This window comes from Emericellopsis atlantica (genome assembly GCF_019669845.1).
Source record: "Emericellopsis atlantica unplaced genomic scaffold F5Z01scaffold_41, whole genome shotgun sequence".
Classification (NCBI taxonomy): domain Eukaryota; kingdom Fungi; phylum Ascomycota; class Sordariomycetes; order Hypocreales; family Bionectriaceae; genus Emericellopsis; species Emericellopsis atlantica.
The window spans coordinates 81735-106723 of record NW_025764743.1 but is presented as its reverse complement, the minus strand read 5'-3'; the positions used below and the strand labels follow the sequence as shown (position 1 = coordinate 106723).

Here is a 24989-nt window from a genome sequence, read left to right as displayed (position 1 = left end):
GCATCCTCGATGCCTTGAAAAGACGGTGCTATGACAGGCTTGGCGTCGACCAGCAGAACGATGGGTGATCGATTTTAGTCCGTTCTCGACAAGCTTCTGACAGCCTCATCACAGCGCAATTCCAGCTGAGCTGAGCGACATACGGAGTGCTGAAGCGAACGAGTTACCCACCCGGACACGCAAGCCTCCTGCTGCTGGTCTCGAACAGGCGTCCACTCAGGCTGTCTGGGCCCTCTGGGGAACGAACGATGACGTATCCACTGATCTCACTCTCACGGCAGCCACGCGGCCCCACCTGCCCCGCGTCCAGTCCAGGGCCCAATTTCTCGCATCCGTCCGCGTCCGTCCTAGGACCGTTGTTCTCGGTGAAGCCGTACAGCACCCACTGCACTAGGTAATCTGAGCATCCGCCTACCGAGTACAGCCATTTGGTTCCTTGCATACAGCAGGAATATCGCGAAATTGCATCAAAGCAAGGTAGCAAACATCTTATTCCATCCCTGGCAAGCTCTGCAGAACCCCCGCCCGCCCGCAAGCATGTGTTCTCCATTCGCCGTGGCAGACTTTCGGCCTTGAAGCTATGACCTGTATGGTTACGCAGTACGCAGAGACCTACAGCTCCGGCGGTAAGACATCGACGCCGTTGGTTCGTTCAACTTCTAGCTCAATACTGGTGAAGACCTGAGCGTTCGGTCATGAGTTGGCGGGAGTCATGCAGTGTGACGACTGTGCATACCGCCGGCATAGGAAATGGACATGATGGATTTGGGAATTACACGTCAATTTCAATCGTGATTCCTCGATGGTAAAGCCATCGGAAAGACGCTTAACGCTAGGCGCCTATGCAAAACTGCAGCCTGCCAGCTGACCCTCCTGAGGCCTAAAGTATGCTCCCAGCACCTCCTAGGTGCGCCAAACGACATTCAAATCAGAGCTCATATACACCGGCCCCAATATCAAGAAGCAGTGTCCACTCCAAGTAAAGTCCTGGACGCAAAGTTACGCATCAGCCGGTGGATCGGTCCTGACTTTGCTCCCCAGACCGTTCTCTGGAATCGTGTCGACAGGTGAATGTTGTGCCGACTTCAACCTCCCAAACCTTCGAGGAGGTGGTGCCTTTGGAGGTATTTTCTTTGCCGTCTGCGCAAACGGGATGCCGTGGCGGTGTTTTGGCACATCAGGCACGGGCTTTTTTGAACTGACAACTGCTCCCTCTGTGAGACATTGGCCATCGCCCCTCCCGTTTTCGCCGTTGTTGCGACTAGGTGTCTGCACACCAGGTTTCTCCATCACGCCAGCAACGTCGTGAACACTTATGCTACTGGCGGTCTGCGATCTTGAGAGGCTGATCCCTAGAATCTTGCGTGCCACCTCCGCCTCGCCCGTGCCTTGTTCAATGTCGAGCCACTTGACTTTGGCCACGCGATCCACGAGCCGCAGCGTCGTCTCATCCGCTGGGGCAAAGTGGGCGTTCTGTGATCCGCGCAGCAGACTCAGAACTCGAAGGATCTCTGCTCTTTTGTAGTGAGGCGGCTGGCTCAGTTGCGTGTGGGCGAGTAACGGGTACAGGACACGCAAGTATGTGTGCCGCAGGGAGATCTTCTCGTCCGGCAAGTCCATCAAGTTGCGTATGATGACATCAAGAAGCACCCGCAGATCGTTCGTGTAGAAGTACTCGTACGTGGATTTGTTGGTGAAGAGGAGGTAAAGCAGCTTCAAGATCAGGAGCTGCAGCGATGTCTCCGTCTCGCGGTTCAGCAGGAGGATGATATTCTCCCCAAACGTGCGATACGAGGAGCCATGTAGGCTCAAGCATTTGACGATGCGGTTTGTCAAAGCAGGCGCGTCCTGGTCGTCAGACTCGGTCGATGCCAACATGTACTGCTCATTCAGAACAAGCTGCGACACAGTCAGTCAAGTAACTCCATGGGAACTCGAGTGGGCTTACCAGAACACGGATTGTCGGGTAGTGGTACGGGTCGTGGACATCGTCCGACAGGTTCTCGATTATGCTGAAGAGGTAATGGATAAAGTCGTCGTCGACCAGCTGAATGTCGTCCCGTCGTAGCCTTACCATTCGCGACATCTCGTACATTAGCTGCAGCAGAAAGCGATGCAACCGGGGATCGCCGTCCCTCTGTCCATTGATGAGCTCCAACAGCCGTGGGAAACAGGCCTCCTCAATCATGCGCGAGAATAGACTCTCCTCATGGTCACCGTCGAGCAGCAGCAGGCACGCTATCGCCGATAACGGACTCGGCTCGTCCTCCTGCAAGAGGCTGTGGATGAGTTGTGTACGGATATAGGCCTTGTTGTCCTGGAACAGTGCGCTCTCCACGAGCATATGGCTCGAGCTGATGACATCGCTCTGCGAGTTCGTGCCGTCGAGGAGTCGGGTCGTGGCGTCGAGCCAGGAACGGAGCGCGTCGTCGATCGATTCGTGGGATTCGCAGACAGAGGCGACGCATTGTGCCAGGTCTGCGCGGCGTGTGAGTCGTGCGACAATGACAAAGAGTTGGCGGGGTTCTTACCTGACCAACACTGCTCCTCATCTTCCGGAGACAGTGTTGCCCTTTCGGCGTCCGCCATACTTCACACAGGACGAATGGCGCGACGATCGCAGCATCTGGTCAAACTGAGATGCACTGGCCAACAAGGATTCGATAGAACAGCGTGGAAAGGCGGATCGGTTCGGGTCTACAACAGCTGGTCGGCGCAAAATGATGAGAGAAACAATATGGGCATGAATTGGAATGCGAAACAACAGGCAGGCGAGAGAGCCTCCCTGGAGCCTTGGTGGTTTGAAAGTCGGAGGTCGTGGCGTTCCTGGGGATTGGTGGGGTAACAGTGACAAGACGTAATTCAGGTAATTCAGGTAAGGACCCTGGTATTGGTAAGGTATCCGTACCAGGTATTAATGAATTAATTACCACCAGCCTCAGACTGTTCAAGACTTCAAATGCCGGCCGAATCCTTGCCATAAGTACTTAAAGAAATGCGTCAAGTGACGTCGATTTTCCCGGTCATATATACAATGTCTACCAGGTTCTACATGCAACCTCAAGGCGGACCACCGCCATTGAGCAGCGTTATCATCATAAGCATTAATACAGGCGCAAGCGTCATGGTTTCCCTGCTCCTCTTCTCAGCAACCAAGAACAGTTGCGAGTACGGAACAAGCCAAATTCAATCATGACCACGAGGACGAAAAACAAGAGCGCGTCGGGCAGGTCTTCCTAGGACGCATCGTCTGCTGCTTCAGGCACGCTCTCTTCGTCGTAGATCTTGACCTTGGCCGCGTATTCACGAATGTTGCTGACAACGTAGCTACTGATGGTGTCGCCCTTGCCGGCCGCAACGCGCAGGATCAGCTCGTTGAGATTTTGCCGGCCCAGTATATCGACGTGATCAGCCGTCCTTGGTCCGCCCCGGGGGTTGAAGCGCTCCGGTTCATGGGGCATCTCCACGACGGTGACCTTCACCCCCGCGGGATTGTAGCGCTCCATATTCCAGCCTTTATTGCACATGTACCCCGTGCTCAATAGGTTGACAGTGCCATCACCTTCGCCCATGATGACGCCATGATCAACATCGCCCTCGGTCAGGCCAATGTCAATAGTAATGTTCAAGTTCGTCTGGCTAGGTTGGTCTGGCGCCTTGTAAAAATAGGCTCGCTCTGTCGGCTTCCCAACACCATAAAAGCAGTAGATCTTGAGGCTTGGAGCCAACGGCAATCGGGTCTCCAGAGGGTTCACCCACTTTGTCTGGTCCAATTCGTTTGCCTCAACTTCGGCCCTCGAGTGCGCGACGCCATGCGAATAACTGCCTTTGATTTGATCCTGATACCAGTCCTCGGTAGTATCGAATAGGTATTCCAAAGACTCTTCCACTGTCAGATTGTGGGCTGGTGTTGTCAAGTTATTGCCAGTTCGAAAGTTGAGAAAGGAGCCATATGAGACCTTTTGGTCTGGTTGATCGTCAGGCGCCCAGTCGGCGTCTCCCCAGACCGCGTTACCTCCCATTGGAAGCATTGACGATATGCCTGGCATGGCGCGAAACAGTTCGGCCCTCTCCTCTTTGCTAAGGAATTGCTCCAGTCCATAAACGGCAAAGGCATTGAGCTGTGCAGTGTCGCGCATCTCTCCGGACAGAATGGCAGTGAGGTCCTTGACAGCTCCAAGCATGCATCCGCTGATGTTGATCCAGGAACTGATGTGGTCTTCGACCCAGCTCGGCCCCCCTCTGCCTCCGGACTCTGACTGAACCCAGTGAAAGAAGTAGAAAACGACTTGGCTTCCCATACTGTGAGAAGCCAGGACAACCTTCTTCCCGTCAAAGACGACCGCCGACTCGATGTATGACTTGAGTTTACTGAAGTAGCGGTCACGGACTTCGAGGTTCTTGTAGGAGAGTCTCCAATCGTAGGCAGCGGTGTACGAGTTTGTCGGGTCATAACCAATGGTGGCCATGTTCTCGAAGATCTTATTCCATATCCAGTAGCCCGTAATGAAGAAGTCCGTCGCGTCAAAGCCCTGGGCAGCACGCAGCTTTACCATGGGCGGGTCGAGACCAGTGCGCTTGTCCAGCATGATGTGCCTTTTCCAGATCTCCTTATCCATCACCAATGCTCTCATCATCGTCCAACTTCCCCATAGTCGCTTGCGAAAGTATGCCCTTGAGATGTTGGCCGTGCCCCAGGACTCAAGCCCCGTAGAGATAACACCAGGCACCATGATCATAGGATGGTGAGCCTCTAGCCCTTCTGCCCGCGCCTGTAAGCCAACAGAGAATGAATCGTATGTCTCTGCCACGTCGCGCTCCCCTTGCACAAAGTCTTTCATATCCTTCACCAATCCCGGCGGGACAATGTCCAGTATACTGTCCACACTGATCTCGCCGAACTCTGGAAAATCGATCAAGTCATTGCTGGAAGCAAAGAACCCCGCGCCCACAATTCCACATAAGCTACCGAGAAGGAATATAAATGTGTTGCGGCGTTTGCTCTTCTTTGGCTTTTGTTCGACGACGTGCACGTGGGTGGTAGGTTGATCGATTGGGCTGTCCTCGCGATGAGGCGCTTCGGCTCCGCGTTCATCTGGCAGCAACCGACGCCTCAACGTCGACGCCATGATTGTGGGAACTTGCGCGCGGCGACGGCGTCGGGTGAAGCTCAGCGCTTGCGCAAAGTCTTGTCGATCCCTGGACGAGGTAGGAGAGGACTGGAGGGCTGGCTTCGGTCGGTGCGTACCACGAGCTGGTTCAGGATTGCAGGATTGCGATGTGAGAGTGGGCGTCTGTTGCTGATGGAGATGATGCGAAAATTGCAAGATGACATGCGCTCATCGGCTAGCAACGTAAAATCGACAATCCGAGGGACGGGCACATGCAAATCTCCATGGACGTGGAAGGCGTGAGGAAAGCTGGGAGGATCTACCCGCATCAGCTGCACGCAGCCCTGATCGGGCCAGGGTGGGAGGGACATCGGAGTCCGCGCCGCAGAGTGCAGACCGTAGGGCCTAGGCCAAAATCTGACGTCAATGCAGCTGCCCCACCAGCCGGTCCCGGATGTCCAGACTCCAGATGTACGCAGCAAGTTAGCCTTGCGATCTACTTGTACTGGTCATTGATAGCTTATATAGTGCTCATTTTTAAGGTCGCGCGAGATTCTGTTGAGTGAACGCTTTGCCAGTAGCAGTCGTCGCGCGCAACAAAGTGGCTGTCCTGCCAGCCTGTCGTCCCCCGCCAGATGGATGATTTCAGGCACAAACATGTGATGGCAATGGGTATCGCGCGTCGAAATCCAATCCATTGCCTCCAGTCTCCACTCTTACAGCCCGTACGCAGTTAGCGCAGTAAGCTGGCTGCCCAAGCCTCAAGGGCCAAGTCCGGGCTGTCTTCAACCCCGGTCGGTCCCTCACAACATCTTCGCCGTAGCCCCCTTCCGCCTTCTTGCGCCTAGGCCTCGAGGCGCCATTGTTACTCGCATACCCTGCGCGTCCAATCGTCTGACAAGGCAACGATAAGTCCCAACACCCACGCGGCGTAACATATCATCCTCTTGCAGCCTTATTCACCCTTTCCCATGAGTCATCCGGGGGTCAGCTCATAGCCCGCACACGTATCACGTCGAGCGTCGATTGCTCCATGGAATCAAAACACTGAGCACCCCCTCGTCCCCGGATCTCATAGCTCTCACTCAATTTAACGACCAAAATGATGACGGTCATGGAGACCTTGGTCGAGCCAGAGAGAGTGAAGGCGTTGCGAGGAAGCCTGGAATACATACAGTATCAACACAGCCTGGAGGCTAAATACCTCCCCGCCATCAGGGCGCTCATTTCGAAAGACCTCAGTGAACCATACAGCATATATGTTTACCGGTACTTCCTCTGCCAATGGGCTCATCTCTGCTTCTTGGTTTGCGCCCAACTCACTTCAGTCAGCCACCATTCAACTGACACGACTTTCCAGGCTCTCGACCCGGTGGACCACTCTCTGATCGGTGTTATCATCTGCAAGCTGGAAATACATGCTGTGCACTCTACGCCGACGCGCAGAGGCTACATTGCTATGCTTGCTGTCGCATCGCCCTATCGCGGGCATGGAGTGGCCACTGCATTGGTGAAACGCGCCATCCAAGCCATGGCGGACAGGAAAGCAGATGAAATTGTCCTCGAGACAGAAGAGACAAACACACCAGCCATGCGTCTGTACGAGCGTCTAGGGTTTCTGCGGTCCAAGAAGTTGCATCGCTATTATCTCAATGGCAACAGTGCCTATCGACTAGTGCTACTCTTGAGATCAGTGGACCCGGACAATTGCCCGGATCCCAATGACGGGGAGATTCTGTGATCATTGTGTGGCACACCATGATCGGGAGGTTTCGAGGGCTACAGGTGCTCATGCTGTGGCTTGTGGTTGACAGCTGACATGATTCACGAAGCGTTTTGTGCTTGTTTTTGGAATAGACGGGTTCTACATATCAGCGAGCAATGTTGAATTCTGGGCCATGTCCCGCTAAAAGATAACTATCGGTCCTTATGAGAAACTATCCAGCGAGCTGTAGATGGACGCGCGAATGCCCCATGGGTTCCCCGACGAGATACCAATGTAAGTATAGGCGTCTGTACAAGTCAATGATAGTCTCCCAAGTCCGGCATTGCCATTGCTCACCAGGTTTGTAGTATATTGGACGCCCCCGAGCCTCGACAAGCTTGAGCTCGCGAAGCTTTTGGAGCACACGTTCCACGTCTGCCTTGTTGCTGAAGTCTGTCGTGTACACGCACACGAGGCGGTCTTTACGGGGATCCTCTGTCTCGCTTCTCGGTGCCACTTTGGCGGCTATTCCGAGCTCGTTGTCCGCCGTCGACTTTGCCACAATCTCCCAGACTTCATTGACTTCTCGAGGCGAACAGAAAAGCATCCACTTTGGCAGGTCAGCACCACATCGCGAAAGAACCCAACAAGACGAGGTGGCCCACGAACCTTGCCCGCGCGGACTTTTTGCATCGCTGCGAGGTTGAGTATATCTGACGTGGCCCGAGACTTCTCTTTTGCAATCTCTTTCTCTTTTGCTGCCTTCGACTTCTTCGTTTCCTCCGTCTTCTCGATAAATGACCTCAACAGGTCCAACCGTTCCTCAGCACCGGTCACCAGCATCTGCACGTTACTCCCATCCTCTTCTGGAGCCTCGGCATCATCCTCACCCCGCGTGTCGCTGCTGTCAACTTTTGCCGCGCGTGGTATGAAGGGGTTGCAGATGAATATCCACGGGGTTTTGAGATTCTGAGGTGTTGTTTCTGGGGGCAGTCGTTGCAGAAAAGACTCGACCGTCTCAGTCAGCTGCCAGGCGTAGTCTATGTTGGCATATGGATTGTGAAGATGCGTCAGGTTATTTGTGGGAATTGCGCCGGGAAGAGGACGACCTGAATGAGACGCTCTGGCTTGGAAATAGTTCTCAACATCGAAGCTGTCGACGCGTTCCTGAAGTTGAGATGCATGATCCCCGTCCCCTGGGCGCGTCAATTGGTGTCTAAATCGCAGTTCACTGATAAGATACCATAAAAGTCCGAGTCTACATCCGAGTCCATCGTAATTTCCGAAACGTAGGAGCTAATTAAGAGTCCTTCGAGGAGACTGATGAGGCTGCAATTTGGCGGCTTTTGGGATGCTTGGAGTTATTGATCCTAGCACGTCCGCCAGAATCTCGTCGATTCGCGCTTTGACGCTGATTGAAGGCTGGCGACAACCTGAGTTATGTACACGTAGAAGTTAGGAAAATACCCGTGGCTAAGTAGTCGGGGGATCTGGGTGGTTATTAGTAGTCGTGGGTGACCCTGGAGCATGCGAATACCACCCACTTCGTTGCATTGTTTTCGTCCGACTGCATCGATGTTTGATCCTCTTTTGTTTTCTCAATTCTTCGAAGTAGCCCAACAGTCGCCTCTTGGTTTTTCTAATTATTGGTGATTACAATTTGGTTTATTACGGCTCGCGACTGATTTTGCTGAAAATGACCAAATCCATCTCATCCAAGTTTTCACTGAATTTGGAGCTGCCACCCAGCTGCATACAGTTCTCTCCCGCTCACCCGACATATCTGGTGACTGGGACCTACAATCTGCAGAGAGACGAGAACAATGCAGCAAGCGATGCACCTACCACAGACGAGGCCACAGAGCCTCAATCGACGGGAACCAAGGCGCAAAGCCGGGACGGCAGTTTGATCGTATACGAGATGAAGGATAATGTGCTGTGAGTTTCGATCGCGCCCCCTATGCCAGTCAAAATTAATCATGAATAGACGACATGTGCAAACATTATCGACACCTTCGGCATTGCTCGACCTGCGATTCAGCCATATCGCTGGGCAACAGGACATCATGGCGGTAATCTCAAGTACCGGAACACTGGCAATGTTCCGATTTGATCCCGCAGGTGAGCCAAATGCCCCGTTGCAACCACTTGCTACGTCTCGATGCGACGATTTGGACGAGTCTGTGCTCTTTCTTCAATGCCAATGGCATCCCGCCCATTCTAACATAATGGGTGTAACAACCTCGGCGGGCTCAGCGAGGCTGCTACGGCTGGATGAGCAATGGCGGATATGTGACTGGACCGACCTCGATGTTGCGAACACCTTGGAGGCGTGGTGTATTGCATTCGCCCCTTCAGGCAGAGAACCTGTGTCTTTAGGTCAAACCACTGTCTACTGCGGTGGCGACGACTCAATATTGCGGTATACTACTTCAGCCTATGGCTCGCACCCTCGGGCCACTGAGGACATGGAGGTGGTACCTCTGCCATCCATACTCAAGAACCAGCATAACGCCGGAGTGACCGCGATACTTCCATTGGATGCTTTCGATGCAGAGGGCAGCCGCCTCGTGATCACCGGAAGCTACGACGATAGCATTAGGCTGTTCGCCATGCGCGATCCCGATCCAGCGGCCTTCACGAAACGAGCAGAGTTACTGGCTGAAGAGAATCTGGAGGGCGGCGTCTGGAGACTGGATCTTGTACATGCAAACACTTCCGCAGAGTCTCCGATCTTCCGTGTCCTGGCATCGTGCATGTACGCAGGGGCTCGCCTGGTACAATTCGCGAGAGACAAGCAAGGCGCATGGCAGTGCGACGTTTTGGCAAAATTCGAGGAACACCAGAGCATGAATTACGGGTGCGGAATTGTGCCGGGAAGCGAAGGTCAAAAGACCTTGCAGTGCGTATCGACCAGCTTCTACGATAAGCTGATATGTCTTTGGGATGTAGAACTCGAATGTTGATAGAATAGAATTGGTGTTTGCCTGAATGATGTCTTTGGCCTCAGCCTTGCAGCATGTGTGGCTGATGCGCACGAGAAATGTGGCTACAGCTGGCGGCCCCGGCTGCCTCCACATCTGCAGGCGCCTGCTGGCTGGCCAGTATTCCCTGCACTGCAGCTGGGAAGCATTCGATGTCGAAGCACCATGCAAAGTGCGCTCATCATCCGTGAATTTGCTCAAGTAGCTCTAATACGTGCAGCACGGTTGACATTCTCTTTGTTTGCTTTCGTCCCTCTTTGTTCAATTTGCCTATCCACTATACATCTTCATCCTTACATCCGTACTGACCAGCTTTTGCTCTCTGCCGCTTCAACAGACCGGTACCTGTTCGTCCCCACGTTTGCGATACGAGAGTTCCAAGACCTACAGGCTACAAACGTCAGCCTCGCGTGAAACCACTGTCGAGAAGTGAGCTGCTCTCTCCGAACCGACCACATTCGAGCTTTCCACACGAACGGAGGAACTACGCACAAACGACCGGTCTTTATTGTACAACGCGCGACCTCCCTCGAGCCAAGTTACGCCTGCACAGACACTCACGCCTTCATCGCTGCCTTCTCGGGCGGCCTGTGTGTCGTACCACCCCGAGTCTGTTCCGCCTCAGCATGGATACCAACGGCCAGCAGGGCTATGAGCCTAGCAGCACTGAAGTTTTCTCGCAAATTCGCCAAGCTCTCGAGATCGTGCATAGCCCGCAGTCAACGAACGAGGCACGGCGGGAAGCGCAAGATTTTCTGGAGAAACTCAAGGGTACATCACGAGGCCCGCTCTTTGGACATAATTTGGGGAGCGACAGGTCTCAGCCGCATATCGTGCGGCATTATGGCCTTTCGTTGCTGGAATACTCCATCCGCTACCAGTGGTCAGAGTATGGAGAGGCACAGAAAGAGGCATTGCTCCGTTGGGTCCTGGAACTGAGCCAGACTATTGCGCAAGACGACCCGTCATTTCTGAGGAACAAGACTGCCCAACTTTGGATCGAGGTGGCCAAGAGATCATGGGGTGCAGAATGGATGGACATGGACACGCGACTCGTCGAGCTATGGAACGTGCCAGACTCGCCAGCACACAAGGAGTTCGTCCTGTCTGTTCTGGAGACGCTTTCGGATGAGGTTTTCACTGGCGATGATCCCGTGGTTAGCTTCCGCGAAGGAATTCTTAGCAAGGCTTGTGTCGAAATCTTTACGCCAACCTCTGTCCTCGTCGAGGTGTTCCCTAATAGGCAGGCCGGCCCTGAGGTTCGCCATGGGCATGAAGGGTGGCTGACCCGGATCGCCGAGTTCCTGAAGCTCTGCATATCTTCTGGACTTCGCGACAGCCAAACCGAGTCATGTGCCGTGAAGTGTCTCGCCACGATGCAGACACAACTGCCTTGGGCCATTCCAAAAGCCATCATCGCTGCTGATGCCGTTGAAGTACTGTGTGGAGGCCTGGCGGTGCAGAGTGCCGATGTGCAAAAGGTTTGATTCAATGCTTCCGCAGGTATGGCACATGCAGAGCTAATTCACAAGCTTAGGGGGCCCTCGAAGCTCTTCATGGCATGTATGGCCGCATCAACTTCAACGATACAGAGTTCCATGACCTGGTTGTGCCGATGTACAGGGAGTGGCCCGTGCAACTTTTCAAAAATCTCTTCGAGTATTCGCAGGTCGACCCTAACGATATTGATGATGACAAGTATCTTGTCCTCAAAAAGTTATCAGAGGTAAGCTATCAGTGTTACCATTGGCGGATTTTAAGAATGCGCTCTAATCATAAACAAGCTTCTGGCTTCTATTGGAGAATATCTTGCGCGCAAATTCGATGAGGTGCCTGAGGGCACAGATGTCGACCCTTTTCTGCATCTTCTGATCCAAGTTGCTCAACATCAGAGCTTGATGGTGTCGATACCTGCGGTCGTGACTTGGGGCAAACTCCTCAACTGTAAGTCTGTAAGCAAAGATCGCTTCACGAACATGATCGGTCCTTTGCTAGAGATTGCTACGACGCGCTTGGTGCGCTACGAACACTTGCCAGAAGACTCTGAGGAACCGCCTTTGCTCTTTCTCATGGAAGATACCGACACTATGCCTGAGCGACATGCATTCCTCGGAAATTACCGGCGCTTTACCTGTCAACTCGTTGAAGCCATTGTGAGACTCAGGTTGGCAGATGCGGTGACACACATCTTGAGCACTACAGATCAAGTCCTCCACAACCTTTATCCTCCGGGCGAGGGTCTCAATAGTAAGTCGAGCACGAATCCGGGTCGCCTCGCTCCTGTGTGGTGAGCTGATCGATCATAGAACAAAATTACGACAAGCACTCGCAACCAGCTCTGCGCGTTGATTGTCAGTTTACTGTCATCGAAGCCATGTTGAAGGGGTTCAAAGCCTGGAAGACAGCGAACAGCGATCGTGAGGTACGTCAGCTAGGAACCAAGCAGAAGGTATAACTGGCGCTGATCATGAACACGAACAGGCCATTGGCTCCATCGAGGCGAATCTGGAGGCCTGGTGCAACAAGCTGATCGAAATTCAATTCGACGTGAGTCTCACTCTTGATTTTGTGTTGCGCAGGCGCCTAACGTAATGGGTAGGATCCCGTCATCCGCAAGAGATGCCTCCAGTTGCTGGTGTATTTTTCCACAACTGCTCTCAGCAACCAGACGGATTTCATGTTGAAAGTACTTGAGCACATTCTGATGACTTGGCCTAACCCTGAGCCCGAATACAAGGCGTTCAATGAGGCTGTTAAAGACCTGCAGGGCGAGAGTATGGTTGAACTGCAACGCTTGGCGTCGGAAATGCCAGACCATTTGATCGTGAGTTACATGGTACTGCCAGCAGCAATGATGGTAGCGGCTAACGAAGCGCCAGGATGTCTACGACCAGATTTCACATCGCGTGAACGAAATGCTGGCATCCGGGGTACTCGACGAGAAACGTACCATTGCTTACAAAAGCTTTTTATTCATTATTGTGTACGTTTCTCGGATGTTTTCATCATCATAATCTGACCATTGCAGTCATAGAACGGACAAGATCAACGTGGATGCCAAGATCCCCCGGCTCCGCGAATTCATTGATCCTGTCAAGTCACAGTGGCAAGATACTACTATCCAGTCTTCGCTAGGCTCGTACCCGGGCTTCTGTGAACTTCTTGGATTGGACAAAGCGCAGGCCTATCTGGCCAAGCACCGTGCGCATGAAATACAAGACTGGGGCTCTTGCCCCTTGGACTCAGAAGGTCTCGCTATTCAGGCGGAGCTTGAGGAGAGGTTAAAGGTAAGTTCCATGCGGAGGCGATATAGCATGAAGCGGTGCTGATACTCTAAAGACATTGCCTCTTCGAGCCACCAAGAGCTTCTTAGCTTTCTCTGTAGAGCGCCTAAGTCGCTCATCGCCTGCGTTTCAGGCATCGCATGCGCTCTGGCAGGATGGCTTTACCACGATACTGGCAGATGTACTGAGATTCCTGAGCTACGCACACGCGTCACATAATCCACAGAACTGGATGGGTGTGCCTCCGGACATGCGCTCCATGGTGGATCGGGTACTGAGCGATCGCTTTTGGCAGTCGGGCATTTCCGAGGGCAGCAAAGACGACTTTTATGCTCGGGTGCAAGATAAGAAGGGGACAGTGGAAGGCTTTGCGTCGACAGTACGGGGTTCTGTCCGGTTTGTGCGCGAAACTGCCTACTCCATCATCTACTGCATGAGCAGGTTGGAGTCCTTGTTCTACAGCGACTCTCAGCTCGCGGAACCCCTCGCACAGTCGTTTTTTGCTGATTCAACATGGCTGTCTACTCACCAGCAAAGCCATCTACTCAACCTGGTCCGGTACCTGGTAGACGATTGCCCGGTCGACTGCCGACAGACCTTCTTTCCTCACTTGCTCGAGGCCTGTTTCAGACAAACCGACACGAAGATCACCGGAGAATGGGCTCGCATGGAAGAACAGAAAATCATCTCTGCCGACGGCGATAGTGCTCTCAAGGAGGAGATGAAGTCGGAAAGCATCCTGCGCCAGGTCACCTACACGGCTACGCTCATGGTGGCCGACTTTCTGGATCCGTCCAAGCTCAGTAAGTTGCCACGATACACGTCTCGTGAAGCCGCGCAGAGACTAACAATCTTGTGATCAGACCCACGCACCTTGAAGCCTGCCAGCGAGGGGGAGGCTACTGTGAAGTACCCCACGCTTCGTAAATTCTGCTTGATGAACCAGCAGATTGTAGAACCTCTCTTGGTGTTCTGCGCTCATGGTATTCGGATGAAGGATACACGCTGCTGCAGCATGATCCTCCGGCTTTTCGTGTCGCTGGTCCCAGAGTTCAGTTCAGATCCTCCTGGATCGAAGAAGGCTGCGTTACCCGATGTGGACAACTCGCCTATGTCCCCCGAAATAGCATCGGTGATTCGGGAGTACATCTCGACAGAAGTGCTCCAGGCTTGCATCACATCCTTCCACGAACCCTACTTTGTAGACCTGCAGAAGGACCTGGCCTCGCTGATTGCTTCAATTGTGGTACACTACGGACCCCTGACGACCACACCACGGAACGTGATTCTGTCGCTACCCAACGTCAAGGAGAGTGATCTGGAACGACTCGGCGCCTACACCGCCAAGCCTGGTTCACATACGCGACAGCAAAGGTCCATCGTGCTCGACATGCTCAAAGATCTCAAGGGCGTGAGCGTGGCAGAGATGGGTAAGATGGTTAAGAGCACAGGGTTTGGCAACTCGAACCGAGGCAGGAAGCCCACACGTACAAAGATGGCGCAGGCTTTCATGGAGGCCGCGGCGCCAGCGCAGGGTGGCAATCCCCTGGACAGCCAGCCGCGAGGGGGGACTCCCGACCCCTTGGAGGGAGTATCAGGCTTATTCGATGGATAGAGCACCGGAGTAGGCCCATCTGATCGCGAGAGGCATGAAGCTGAGAAGAGGAGACGCGAGAAGTATCGAAAGGTCATCATTGCGGGCAGTATTGCTTTGCGTAGACGAGATATGCCACAATCTCCGCCGCAGACGCGTGTTGGGAAGAGGGTTGTCAGCTGGGAGCTGCTACAATGATTCTCTACGATAGTGGCAACTGGGCATTGCTCTTGCTGAGGGCACTCTCACGCTGGCAAGTCGCTGCATGCTCCTAGCTAATGTTCGCTCGTGAATAGGATGAAAGCGCTGGTACGCGCAAAGGAGGCAAAGGGTGGGATCAAAAGGGGCTTGCTTCACTACGGTAGCAGCAGTTCCACGGTTCGGGGGGGCGGCATGGGCATGCATGGAACGTGGCAGTACAAACAGATGTATAGATGAACAGCATATTGCAGATCTCCATAGGCTGGAATGGATTTTGCGTGGTACGGTCACCATTGGACTTGCTGAGTCTCTTGTTGGTGCCATCATTGAGACGGCTTGTCGTTGATGACTGGTCCCAGGCGCGAGACGAAGTTGATTTCCGAGATAGGAATTTCTTGCGGGCACTTCAAAGCCTCGGCTTTGTGATGTAGCTATAATAGTGAGGCTGACTGCCTCAGAGAAATGGCCTCTAACTTGTCTGGTTGGTCCGTAGTTGATAGTGATGGCAGTCCATGCATGCCTTCTGCCTCGGCACAGGATGCTTGGCAGATGATGGTGTGTGTTGAGGGTCAGGGAAAAGCGTAGGTTGGCGCATCCTTCTACTTGTAATAACTTACAAAGCTGGTGTGCGTGTTTAGGCACGCGAGCGGACTGTTTGAGGAGAAAGCCATAATACTCAGGGAGACTTAACACGGAATCGTAGTATATAGCAACATGAAGTTAGATGTGACTGGTCATTCCGCCAGTGCAAGTAGTACAGCCTACCCTGCGGGTCACGCTGGTTAGGGATTCTTAAGAGGCAATGATGAGGCCTGCCGCGATCGTTGACTCTGGGGCCTGGGTAATGGCCAATGCTGGCCAGCCTCGCACAAGCCCGTCTTCCCTCCATATCGAGACTAGTTAGTAGCTGTAGGTACGGCTTCTTGTCATTTGATGTCTGTTTGCGGGGGCGGGGACGGATGGGTTGACTGTCAGCTAAGATTTGAGAAGACAGCCAGCTGGCAGCCGGACGTTGCTAAGGGATGATGGTCCACCCAATTGCCCGTGTCTGGACTCTGGCGTGCAGTGCATTGATTGTGCTCTGTCGATCCCTGTCTGGTCGGCCTTTGAACGAGCAAACTCCATCGCTCTTCCACGAAACAAGCTCGACACCCGTCTAGGGGTAAGCAAAGCGAAGAGCGTCCAGACCACGGCACCTCGTCTGCAGTGCGTGGATACTCACCGCGTCGTGCAATCCTCATGGCGTCCTGCGCACTCGAAGACCTCTAATCGCCGGCTAAACTTCACTTTATGCACAGAGTAACAAGACTGGAGCTTGGAGATCTCTGCGGGGAACCGGAGTAGCCCCTACTCGTCAAAAGTCGCTTCAGCATCCCATCCCCTGCTTGCCTGCCTGGCACCTGAAACCCCTGCGTAGAAAACATCACCCACCCACCGCGTCTCCCATTTGCTTTCAATGCTTAGTTAACTTGTTGATCATCACAATTCCGCACCACATTTCGACCTGTCCATTCATTGCCTGAACTCAATTCACGGTGCGGTGAACGTACCTTGACTTACTGAACCATCATGGTCTACTGCGGAAAGCCGTCTCGAGGCTGCCAGATGTGCAGAACCCGTCGGATCAAGGTTCGTTCTCGCTCACGCCCGTCCTCAATCTCACCGCCGCCTGCCGCCCGATGGCGACATGCAGGCTCAACTGACACGATGCAAAGTGCGACGAGACCAAGCCAACATGCAACCAGTGCGCCAAGTCTCGAAGAGTCTGCCCGGGCTACAAGGACGAGTTTGACCTGGTATTTCGCAATGAGACGCAGGCGACGGAGCGTCGGGCTAGGAAGGCCAACAAGAAGTCCACCACGCAGAAGATCAACCCTGACGCGACCATGACAGTGCTGTCCCCCGACGGTAGTCCATCTAGCAAACAGTTGCAAAAGTCGCCGACTCCTTCACAAAGTAGCTATGTCGTCTCCGCTCTACAGCTTCCTTTGGACCAGCAGGCATCTTGTCACTTTGTCTCTAACTATGTTCTCATCCCCCGCCAGGGCTCAACACGAGGCTTCATGGAGTACCTCCTCCCCCTGATGAAGACGGAACGTCCCGCTGAGCACTTCAAGAATGCCTTCGACGCTTGTGCATTTGCGAGTCTGGGAAACAGGGTCGGCGTCGGCCATGATTTTGAGAAAATTGCACTGTCGAGGTACACAAAGGCTCTTTCCTCGACGTACAAAGCACTCCGAGACCCAGAGCTCGCCAAGCAGGACTCCACGTTGGCGGCTATCCTGCTATTAGGCTTGTTCGAGAACATCTCCGCAAAGCAGCTCGGCATGCTCGCCTGGGGGTCACACATTGAAGGCGCCATTCAACTCGTCCGCGCAAGGGGCAAGAAACAACTACGCACCAAAGCGGGACTTCATCTCTTCATTGCCGTCCGAACCCAGATGATCATCCACACGTTGAGCAGCGGCAAGGCCCCCATCATGGGCGTGGACTGGTGGATCAACGACGCCGTCAAAGATGAGTCGGCTGCGTCATGCCAGCGCATCGCTATCCGCGTCGGCGAGCTACGCGCAGAGGTCAATCGCTTGCTTGCGACGCTCACGCGGTCGGCCGAGAACATTGAACTCATCCTGGATCTCATGCGCAAATGCCAGCTCATGGACCAGGAATGCGTTGCCTGGTCGAAAGATCTCCCAGAGTGCTTCCAATTCACGACGGTTGCCTGGGAGGACAATGTGCCGAACGGGGACTACTCCAAGGCAGAGGTCTTCCCCGGCAGGGTCGATGCCTACCAAGATCTGTGGCTGCCGAGCGTGTGGAATCTGATGCGGACATCAAGGATCATCCTAGCTTCTCTGATCGTCCGTGGGGCTGCTTGGGTGTGCGCCCCATTAGACTACAGGACAACACCGGAATACGCCACAGCAGCGCGGACATGCGTTGAGTGCATCACGGATATCCTGGCCTCCGTGCCATTCCAGCTAGGCTGGTTCGCCAACCGCAAACACCTTCTAGAGAGGGCCAATCTGTCTTCCTTCATATGCGGCCAAGAGGATGCCGAGAAGGGTCTGCCTGGATACTTCTTGACGTGGCCCCTGACCTGCGTCCTGGGTCAGGACTACGCGACCGACTCCCAGCGAGCCTGGATAAAGGGGCGTTTGGAATTCATCGGAAACCAGCTTGGCGTGAGATACGCGCACATGTTGACACAAGTGAGTGAACAGCACATCCCATCCCAACCCTTTGCGAGCTGTCACTGACCACGACTAGCTCAACCTCCGCATACCGTCAATGCTCATACGCCGCGATGGTCTCATGGCCAAGCACCTCCCCACCGGGCCGGACTTTGAGAAGCTCCTTTCGAGCAAGAATGCGTCGGCAGCGGAGTATCAGGCAAAGCAAAAGGCAGCGATGCAGCCGCCGGGACAGCAACTGCTGAATCCGCTGGGAGATCAGTGGCCGCCGAAATCGCGATGGCATAGCGCGCAAATGGAGGACGCCTCGGCACAGTCTTAGAAGAACATAGCTAGATCTCGTCTCCCCGGGCGTTGTACGTACTATTCAAGAAGAAAAGAAGATACCGTACTCTCTCGGCAAAGTCGCTGGCGTTGGTGAGCAAGATGTAGGTACCTACGGCTGAGTATCACGTATCAACAGCTGTGCCCAAGTGCAGGACACTCCTTATTGCCTAATGGCTGCTGCTCAATATTGACACCATCCGCAATAAGGATACTGATCAGCCATTATATACCAGCGCCATGGTCGAAACTTTTCCGTACGCATCATGTGCAGACGTGCTTACTCATAAAGACCCATTGCACCCCGTTCCACGAGTCCGCCGTCCCTTTCTCAATCTTTCTTATCGCCTCCCGATGCTCGCGCTCCGTCCTTGCCCAGGTTCCATGCCTTGACGACCCAGCTCTGCGTCTCGTCCACGTATTTCTCGTTCTGGATGGACTTCACGCCCACCTTCAATCCGTCCTTGGTCCACACAACATTCTTCTTGTTCATGCGCTCGGAAGCCGTGTTGCCTATCTGCTGTGCAGACAGGTAGATCTGGTAGCCAATGTAGCCGGCGATGGCGAGGAAGAGGACGACGACGACGAGAGGGAAGACCTTGCTGGTGGGGATGTCAGCGCCTGCACGTGCCATGCAATTACAAGTGAGGGCCCAAGTAGGGTTTTCTGTATCCGTACGTACCTAAAAGTCGAGGGCTCTCGCGACGATCCCCATGCCATGGTGCCGAATTGAAGCTGGAGGGGTATGAACAAGGGAGAAGGCGACTCGACAGGGTTCGTCTCGCTCGTGTGAACTGTGCGGATCGAGGTATTATGATCAGAGGGAGAGCAGAGGAAGAAACGGCCCTATGGGTGTGTGTGAGGAAAACGTGCGACAGGTTTGGGATGGAGGAGGGATTGTTGCAGCTGTTCTCTTCAATCGCCCTTGCGCGGATCGTAGTTCAGGGTCCAGTATTCGTACGTTTCGCAAGTTAATTAAATCCCCGTCTGGAATCTGGATTCGCGGCTAGCGGGGTGGTTCAGCTCTAGCCGCTATCTTAATGGCGGGCCTAGCGATTGGAGGCCTTACAGCCGCAATCAAATACCACGGAGAAGCTGGCCAGTCTGGGGCTTGGATATATAGCAAATGATCATCACCCTTGGTGATACAGATTCAGTACGTAGAGGCATCGCATCAGACTCTTTAGATGACCACGTCCCTGCGCGGCAGACAGAGCGCGTGGTAGAGCACGAAGTACGATTTGCTTATGCAGGTGACGACGACTCCTCTGCATGAAGGAGGTAACGATCGCCCCTTGGGTTTGCCTCAAAATTTCCCTGTAAATTAAGCGTCGACGGATTATCCAAATGAGCCTTATTGGAGCTTCGTAGCAATAATAGTCAACTTTGCTTGTACGGAGTAATAGAGAATACGCACTTACTAGTAGTAATTATCACAGCCACGCCGCCCCAGAAGAGGCGCCAGGCTATCGGGTCCTAGTTCAGCCGCTCCGATGGAATGTGGCAGGTACACACCAAAGTGCATACCCTGAAAGCCAGAAGTCGACAGCGTGGCCATGATTCTCGATGAGGGTCGTCATGGTAAACGCTAGGACACAGGACTAAAATCGAATATATCAAGGATCAGACCATTGCTGCGGGTGATAGGAGGACAGCCAGAACAATTGGACCTCAAGTTGCCCCGTTCTGCTGCAAGGTACATCGAATTTGTAGTGGCTCCCACTTGAACATAGGTACCCCTGCACCCCTCCTTGTGGCCATAGAGCGGTGACGAAAAGGCCACCACCACACTGAGCTTCTGGCCGAGCTCAGCACCTTCGGCCTCCAACCTCCCACCTCACCTTGCCCCGTCCCTCCCCCCAAAGATCGAATTTGTCGACCGCTAGACGACTTGCAAGTCCCTTCTTCTGCAAGTCGCCGCCTATCGACCATCGACTCGCTCCAGCCGTCGGTCTAGGGACTAGGTTCTCCTCCTCCAAAGTCTCCTCGACAACGCGCGCGTGCGATCCCTTGTACCGCCGCATCTCCCCACAATCCGACGACGTATTCCTCTATCAACCTGACAGCCGACTGTCCACCGGTGATTCAGCATGTCTGCGCCCCCGAACGAAGGCTACGGCCAACCGGGTCAACAGTACGACGAGCAGCATGCCGACCAGCAGAACCCCGCCCAGGGTGCGCCCCAGCCCGAACATGCAGCGCAAGGAAAGAAGAAGAAGCGAGGCTACGCCGCGGGCGCCTTCGACGTGGGTTCGGGTGCCAATGCTGCCGTAGGAGCTCAGGCACAGGGTGCTGCGCCTGCTCAGTACGGTCTGCAGCCCCAAGCCGGCGCTCCCCAATATGGAGGTTATCCTCAACCAGAGCAACAGCCGGCGCAGGCTCCGGGCTATCAGTACCCGCAGCAACCACCGCAGCCAGGCTATCCGGTCCAGCAGCCTCAACAACCACAGCCGGGGCAACCTGGGTACCCCACGCATGAGTACGGCTACCCAGCGCCGGCAGCTCCAGCTGCCGCTGGTGTGGGAGGTATCACGCAGGGTATGGGCGGAATGAACTTGGGAGCACAGCCGCAGCCAGGTCAGCCAGCCCAGGCCCAGGCGCCTCGCGCCGCGATGAACCAGCTCTACCCTACCGACCTGCTGAACCAGCCATTCAATGCCTCGGAGCTGGATCTGCCTCCTCCTCCTATCACGCTGCCACCCAATGTGAGTCCTGCAATGCCGAACTACAACCCGGGGACGTAACTGACGCCAACTACAGTCTAGTGTGACGCCCTCGCCTGATGCGAACTGCCCCTCGAAATACATCCGTTCGACTCTCAACGCCGTCCCCACGACTCACTCGTTGCTCAAAAAGTCAAAGCTGCCATTTGCGCTCGTGGTTCAGCCCTACGCCTCGCTCCACGACGACGAAGACAATGTTCCAGTCATCCAGGACCAGGTCATCTCGCGCTGCCGTCGGTGCAGGACATACATCAACCCATACGTGACGTTCCTCGACCATGGACATCGCTGGAGGTGTAACATGTGCAATCTGAGCAACGATGTCCCACAGGCTTTCGACTGGGATGCTGCGTCGCAGCAGAGCGTGGACCGCTGGCAACGTGCCGAGTTGAACCACTCTGTTGTCGAGTTTGTCGCGCCCCAGGAGTACATGGTCCGCCCGCCACAGCCACTCGTCTATCTTTTCCTCTTTGACGTCAGTTACGCCGCCGTCTCCAATGGTCTCGTGGCCACCGCTGCCCGTACGATTCTCGACAGTCTTAACAGGATACCCAACGCAGACCGACGGACACGCCTGGGCTTCCTTGCTGTGGATTCGAGTCTGCACTATTTCTCAGTCCCCAAGGACGAGGATGAGAATGGTGAGGTCAGCCAGCTGGTGGTCAGCGACCTGGACGAGCCATTCCTGCCAGTGCCTCACGACCTGCTTGTGACCCTGAGCGAGAGCCGCCAGAGCATCGAGACCTTCCTGACCAAGCTACCAAACATGTTCCAGAACAATCAGAGCAACATGAGCTGCATGGGATCGGCCCTTCGAGCTGGCCACAAACTCATTTCAGCCCTTGGTGGAAAGATTGTCGTCCTGACGTCGTCGCTCCCTAACCTTGGCGTCGGCAAGCTGGAGATGAGAGAAGACAAGAAGCTGCTGGGAACATCAAAAGAAGGTGCCTTGTTGCAGACCGCAAACAGCTTCTACAAGAGCTTTGCTGTGGAGTGCTCCAAGAACCAAGTTTGTGTAGACATGTTCCTGTTTGCCTCGCAGTACCAGGATGTTGCGTCACTCAGCAACTTGCCGAGGTATACCGGTGGCCAAACCTGGTTCTATCCCGGATGGCATGCATCGAGACCGGAGGATGCTTTGAAGTTTGCCACCGAATTCAGCGACTTTTTGTCTTCAGAGATCGGCCTGGAGGCTGTGCTCAGGGTTCGCGGCACAAGTGGCCTCCGCATGAACTCGTTCTACGGCAATTTCTTCAACAGGAGCTCCGACCTCTGCGCTTTCCCAGCCTTCCCCCGCGACCAATGCTACGTTGTCGAGGTGGCCATTGATGAGAGCTTGACCAAGAACTTTATGTGCTTGCAGGCTGCGGTGCTACACACAACGTGCAATGGCGAGCGTCGCATCCGCGTTATGACCTTGGCCCTGCCCACGACCGCCAACTTGTCTGACGTGTACGCCTCAGCTGACCAGGTGGCCATCACTACTTACTTCAGTCACAAGGCTGTGGAGCGCGCGCTCAGCAGTGGTCTCGATGCCGCAAGGGACGCTCTGCAGAGCAAGGTCACGGAACTCTTGCAAGTCTTCAAGAAGGAACTCGCGGGCGGCAGCATGGGCGGCGGCTTGCAGTTCCCTTCGAACCTGCGCGCCCTCCCTATCCTGTTCCTCGGTCTTATGAAGAACGTGGGTCTCCGCAAATCTGCCCAGATTCCTACCGACATCCGCTCCGCCGCTCTCTGCTTGCTGTCGACGCTGCCGGCGCCACTACTGATGCGGTACATCTACCCTCGCCTCTACTCGTTGCACGACATGCCAGACAATGCAGGCACACCTGAGCCAGAGACAGGACACATTGTCCTGCCGCCTGCCTTGAACCTCTCGTCTGAACGATTCGTGCCTTACGGTCTATACCTGATCGACGATGGCCAAACGCAGTTCTTGTGGGTCGGTCGTGACGCAGTTCCTCAGCTCATCCAGGACGTGTTTGGCGTGGAGGACAAGACGCAGCTGCAAGTCGGCAAGGGCCGCGTCCCGGAACTGGAGAGCGACTTCAACGAGAGAGTGCGGGCCGTCGTGCACAAGAGCCGGGATCACAAGTCACTCGGTGTGGGCAGCATCACAGTGCCTCACCTGTACATTGTTCGCGAGGATGGCGAGCCGAGTCTCAAGCTGTGGGCCCAGACGTTGTTGGTGGAGGATCGGGCAGACCAGGGCGTGAGCGCTGCACAATGGCTGGGCATGCTCCGGGAGAAGGTGGGTTGATTGTTGGTACGCCAGCCACTAAACACGGACGCTGACGAGACGATAGGTCATGCAGTAGATGTCATAACGTGAATGGGTGTAATGTAGTAGGCAAGCGGGCGCTAAACTGTGGGCATGGACATTGCATAGACGATGGGGCCTTATACACGTACAAGGCGACGAGCTCTACGAGGCGGGAGGCAGGAGTTGGCGTGAAGTCCGCAAGGTGCTTTTGTGTCCAAATAGTTAGAGATTCGCGTGCAGGGTGGAATGATCGACTGGGCTGTGCGTTTGTACGTACGTACTTCGTAGTTGAGCAACTCTCGCGCATGTACCTACCGACGCTATCTATCTCGACGGCGCTTGCGGTTCAACGGTTGAGTGCCGGAGGGAGGCCCTGACAGGATGATTACTATATTTAGAAAGCTTGATCTTCAAAAGTTCAATTCGCTCATCAAGCACTTTGTGACCGCCAGCTCTCTGTCGACTCTGACTAGGAGCACGAGCCCGACAGGCGCCGGTGATAATTGAACGTCCATCCGGCGTTGGATCGCTGTCCAATTGGAGCGAGGGGTAGCCGCCGAGCACAAGCACCTGATGGCGACAAGGCTGCGTGATCAAGTGGACAGTCGATGCCGTTTACGTGCCGATGGAAGGGTTATTGTTAATCACTGCCAGCGAGTGTAATTTTGAAGAAAGCAAGTGGACTGACGGCCTGGAGCAGGTGTTTCAGAGGTGGGCACTTTCATCCTTGCTACGCCTGAGACGTAACTTAGGTGAAGCACCACTTTAGCTGGGAACTTGAGACTGCCCTGAAGATCGCGGCCAAGAGTCAAGCTTATCGACATAGAGGTATTTCCCTCCGTATGTACTTGTTGTAGGCCAGTGGTAGCTCCAGTCGTGGTTTGATCTTTTGTGCCAATATATTTCGACCCTCGCAACACTGATGTGTCCTCGCGTCTTATAACGCCCGCTTTGGTGGAAATACCGTTCCCTGACTCTCTGCCTTCTATTGCGCTAAACATGATACCTGACTAGTAGCGAACATTCAATCAGCCATAGTACATTATACATGAGCAAAGCTGGCAAAACCAGCTTGATACGGTGCCTGGCCCCAGGTACCCTGCAGGTAAAGGTACTTGCCCAGCACCCCTGTCGGCAGCGCACGCCGACGTCCAGTCTCGCCCACTAAACGCGGCCCCGGACGGGTTGTACGAAGCGGGGCAACATCAGCAACGACTCAGCGACCACGGCGGCGTCTTTCCTCGTGCTCCTTTCGTTGCGCTGACCGTGAAGACCCGTTCCGAGACTTGCATCTGTCTTCTCCATCTCTGCTGTACACCACGCTGTTTTTCTGATTGAATAGGTAAGTACAGACTTCTTTGCACGCGCTTCGTGAACACGTGTGGAATGGCGAGCTCGTAGCTTGCGAGAGCTACCCCTCAGTCCCTGAGCGAGGCTTGAAGGCTAAACTTAACGACGGGACGCTCGACTTCTGATCAGGCGAAGCCGTGACAGGCGCACATCGGTACTCTCTCGCCGGCAAGAGCTTGCTAGTGTCGAGACACTCTGTTGATGAACGCCCCAGCTGCGACAGTTATCAGGTGCTCTTGAATGGAGTGACAAGCTG

The 24989-nt window shown here is 54.4% G+C and overlaps 9 protein-coding genes across 9 annotated transcripts; 5 read left to right on the top strand and 4 right to left on the bottom strand.

Moving 5' to 3' along the window:
- Positions 1 to 774: 774 nt before the first annotated feature.
- F5Z01DRAFT_425128 (uncharacterized protein) lies at positions 775 to 2792 on the bottom strand. Its single transcript, XM_046259638.1, has 3 exons — positions 2532 to 2792; positions 1949 to 2478; positions 775 to 1899 (listed from the first exon to the last, which is right to left on the bottom strand). Exons 1-3 carry the CDS (start codon positions 2587 to 2589, stop codon positions 1000 to 1002), a joined length of 1488 nt encoding a protein of 495 aa, XP_046114093.1. The 5' UTR covers positions 2590 to 2792; the 3' UTR covers positions 775 to 999.
- Positions 2793 to 3041: 249 nt separating this feature from the next.
- F5Z01DRAFT_425496 (putative Phospholipid:diacylglycerol acyltransferase) lies at positions 3042 to 5256 on the bottom strand. The gene has a single exon (XM_046259640.1). It carries the CDS (start codon positions 5127 to 5129, stop codon positions 3237 to 3239), a length of 1893 nt encoding a protein of 630 aa, XP_046114092.1. The 5' UTR covers positions 5130 to 5256; the 3' UTR covers positions 3042 to 3236.
- Positions 5257 to 6225: 969 nt separating this feature from the next.
- F5Z01DRAFT_630185 (acyl-CoA N-acyltransferase) lies at positions 6226 to 6852 on the top strand (the record flags this gene model as incomplete). The annotated part of the gene is made up of 1 exon (XM_046261709.1): positions 6226 to 6852. One exon carries the CDS (start codon positions 6226 to 6228, stop codon positions 6850 to 6852), a length of 627 nt encoding a protein of 208 aa, XP_046114091.1.
- A 93-nt stretch (positions 6853 to 6945) lies between these two features.
- F5Z01DRAFT_425075 (uncharacterized protein) lies at positions 6946 to 8445 on the bottom strand. Its single transcript, XM_046259637.1, has 5 exons — positions 8361 to 8445; positions 8060 to 8306; positions 7486 to 8012; positions 7174 to 7426; positions 6946 to 7124 (listed from the first exon to the last, which is right to left on the bottom strand). Exons 2-5 carry the CDS (start codon positions 8088 to 8090, stop codon positions 7039 to 7041), a joined length of 897 nt encoding a protein of 298 aa, XP_046114090.1. The 5' UTR covers positions 8091 to 8306; positions 8361 to 8445; the 3' UTR covers positions 6946 to 7038.
- Positions 8446 to 8512: 67 nt separating this feature from the next.
- Positions 8513 to 9782, top strand: F5Z01DRAFT_684122 (uncharacterized protein; the record flags this gene model as incomplete). The annotated part of the gene is made up of 2 exons (XM_046265907.1): positions 8513 to 8754; positions 8804 to 9782. 2 exons carry the CDS (start codon positions 8513 to 8515, stop codon positions 9780 to 9782), a joined length of 1221 nt encoding a protein of 406 aa, XP_046114089.1.
- Positions 9783 to 9945: 163 nt separating this feature from the next.
- F5Z01DRAFT_423551 (armadillo-type protein) lies at positions 9946 to 14906 on the top strand. Its single transcript, XM_046259632.1, has 10 exons — positions 9946 to 11281; positions 11338 to 11526; positions 11585 to 12047; positions 12107 to 12222; positions 12282 to 12347; positions 12400 to 12624; positions 12680 to 12783; positions 12829 to 13087; positions 13140 to 13887; positions 13948 to 14906. The coding sequence occupies exons 1-10, from the start codon at positions 10427 to 10429 to the stop codon at positions 14697 to 14699; spliced, it is 3777 nt and encodes a 1258-aa protein (XP_046114088.1). The 5' UTR covers positions 9946 to 10426; the 3' UTR covers positions 14700 to 14906.
- Positions 14907 to 16284: 1378 nt separating this feature from the next.
- Positions 16285 to 18562, top strand: F5Z01DRAFT_423554 (uncharacterized protein). Its single transcript, XM_046259633.1, has 3 exons — positions 16285 to 16508; positions 16595 to 18091; positions 18150 to 18562. The coding sequence occupies exons 1-3, from the start codon at positions 16449 to 16451 to the stop codon at positions 18393 to 18395; spliced, it is 1803 nt and encodes a 600-aa protein (XP_046114087.1). The 5' UTR covers positions 16285 to 16448; the 3' UTR covers positions 18396 to 18562.
- A 166-nt stretch (positions 18563 to 18728) lies between these two features.
- Positions 18729 to 19117, bottom strand: F5Z01DRAFT_678072 (uncharacterized protein; the record flags this gene model as incomplete). The annotated part of the gene is made up of 2 exons (XM_046265419.1): positions 18729 to 18999; positions 19080 to 19117. 2 exons carry the CDS (start codon positions 19115 to 19117, stop codon positions 18729 to 18731), a joined length of 309 nt encoding a protein of 102 aa, XP_046114086.1.
- A 1069-nt stretch (positions 19118 to 20186) lies between these two features.
- On the top strand, positions 20187 to 23823 carry F5Z01DRAFT_667140 (uncharacterized protein). The gene is made up of 3 exons (XM_046264268.1): positions 20187 to 21102; positions 21158 to 23371; positions 23427 to 23823. The coding sequence occupies exons 1-3, from the start codon at positions 20488 to 20490 to the stop codon at positions 23436 to 23438; spliced, it is 2841 nt and encodes a 946-aa protein (XP_046114085.1). The 5' UTR covers positions 20187 to 20487; the 3' UTR covers positions 23439 to 23823.
- The last annotated feature ends 1166 nt before the right edge of the window (positions 23824 to 24989 follow it).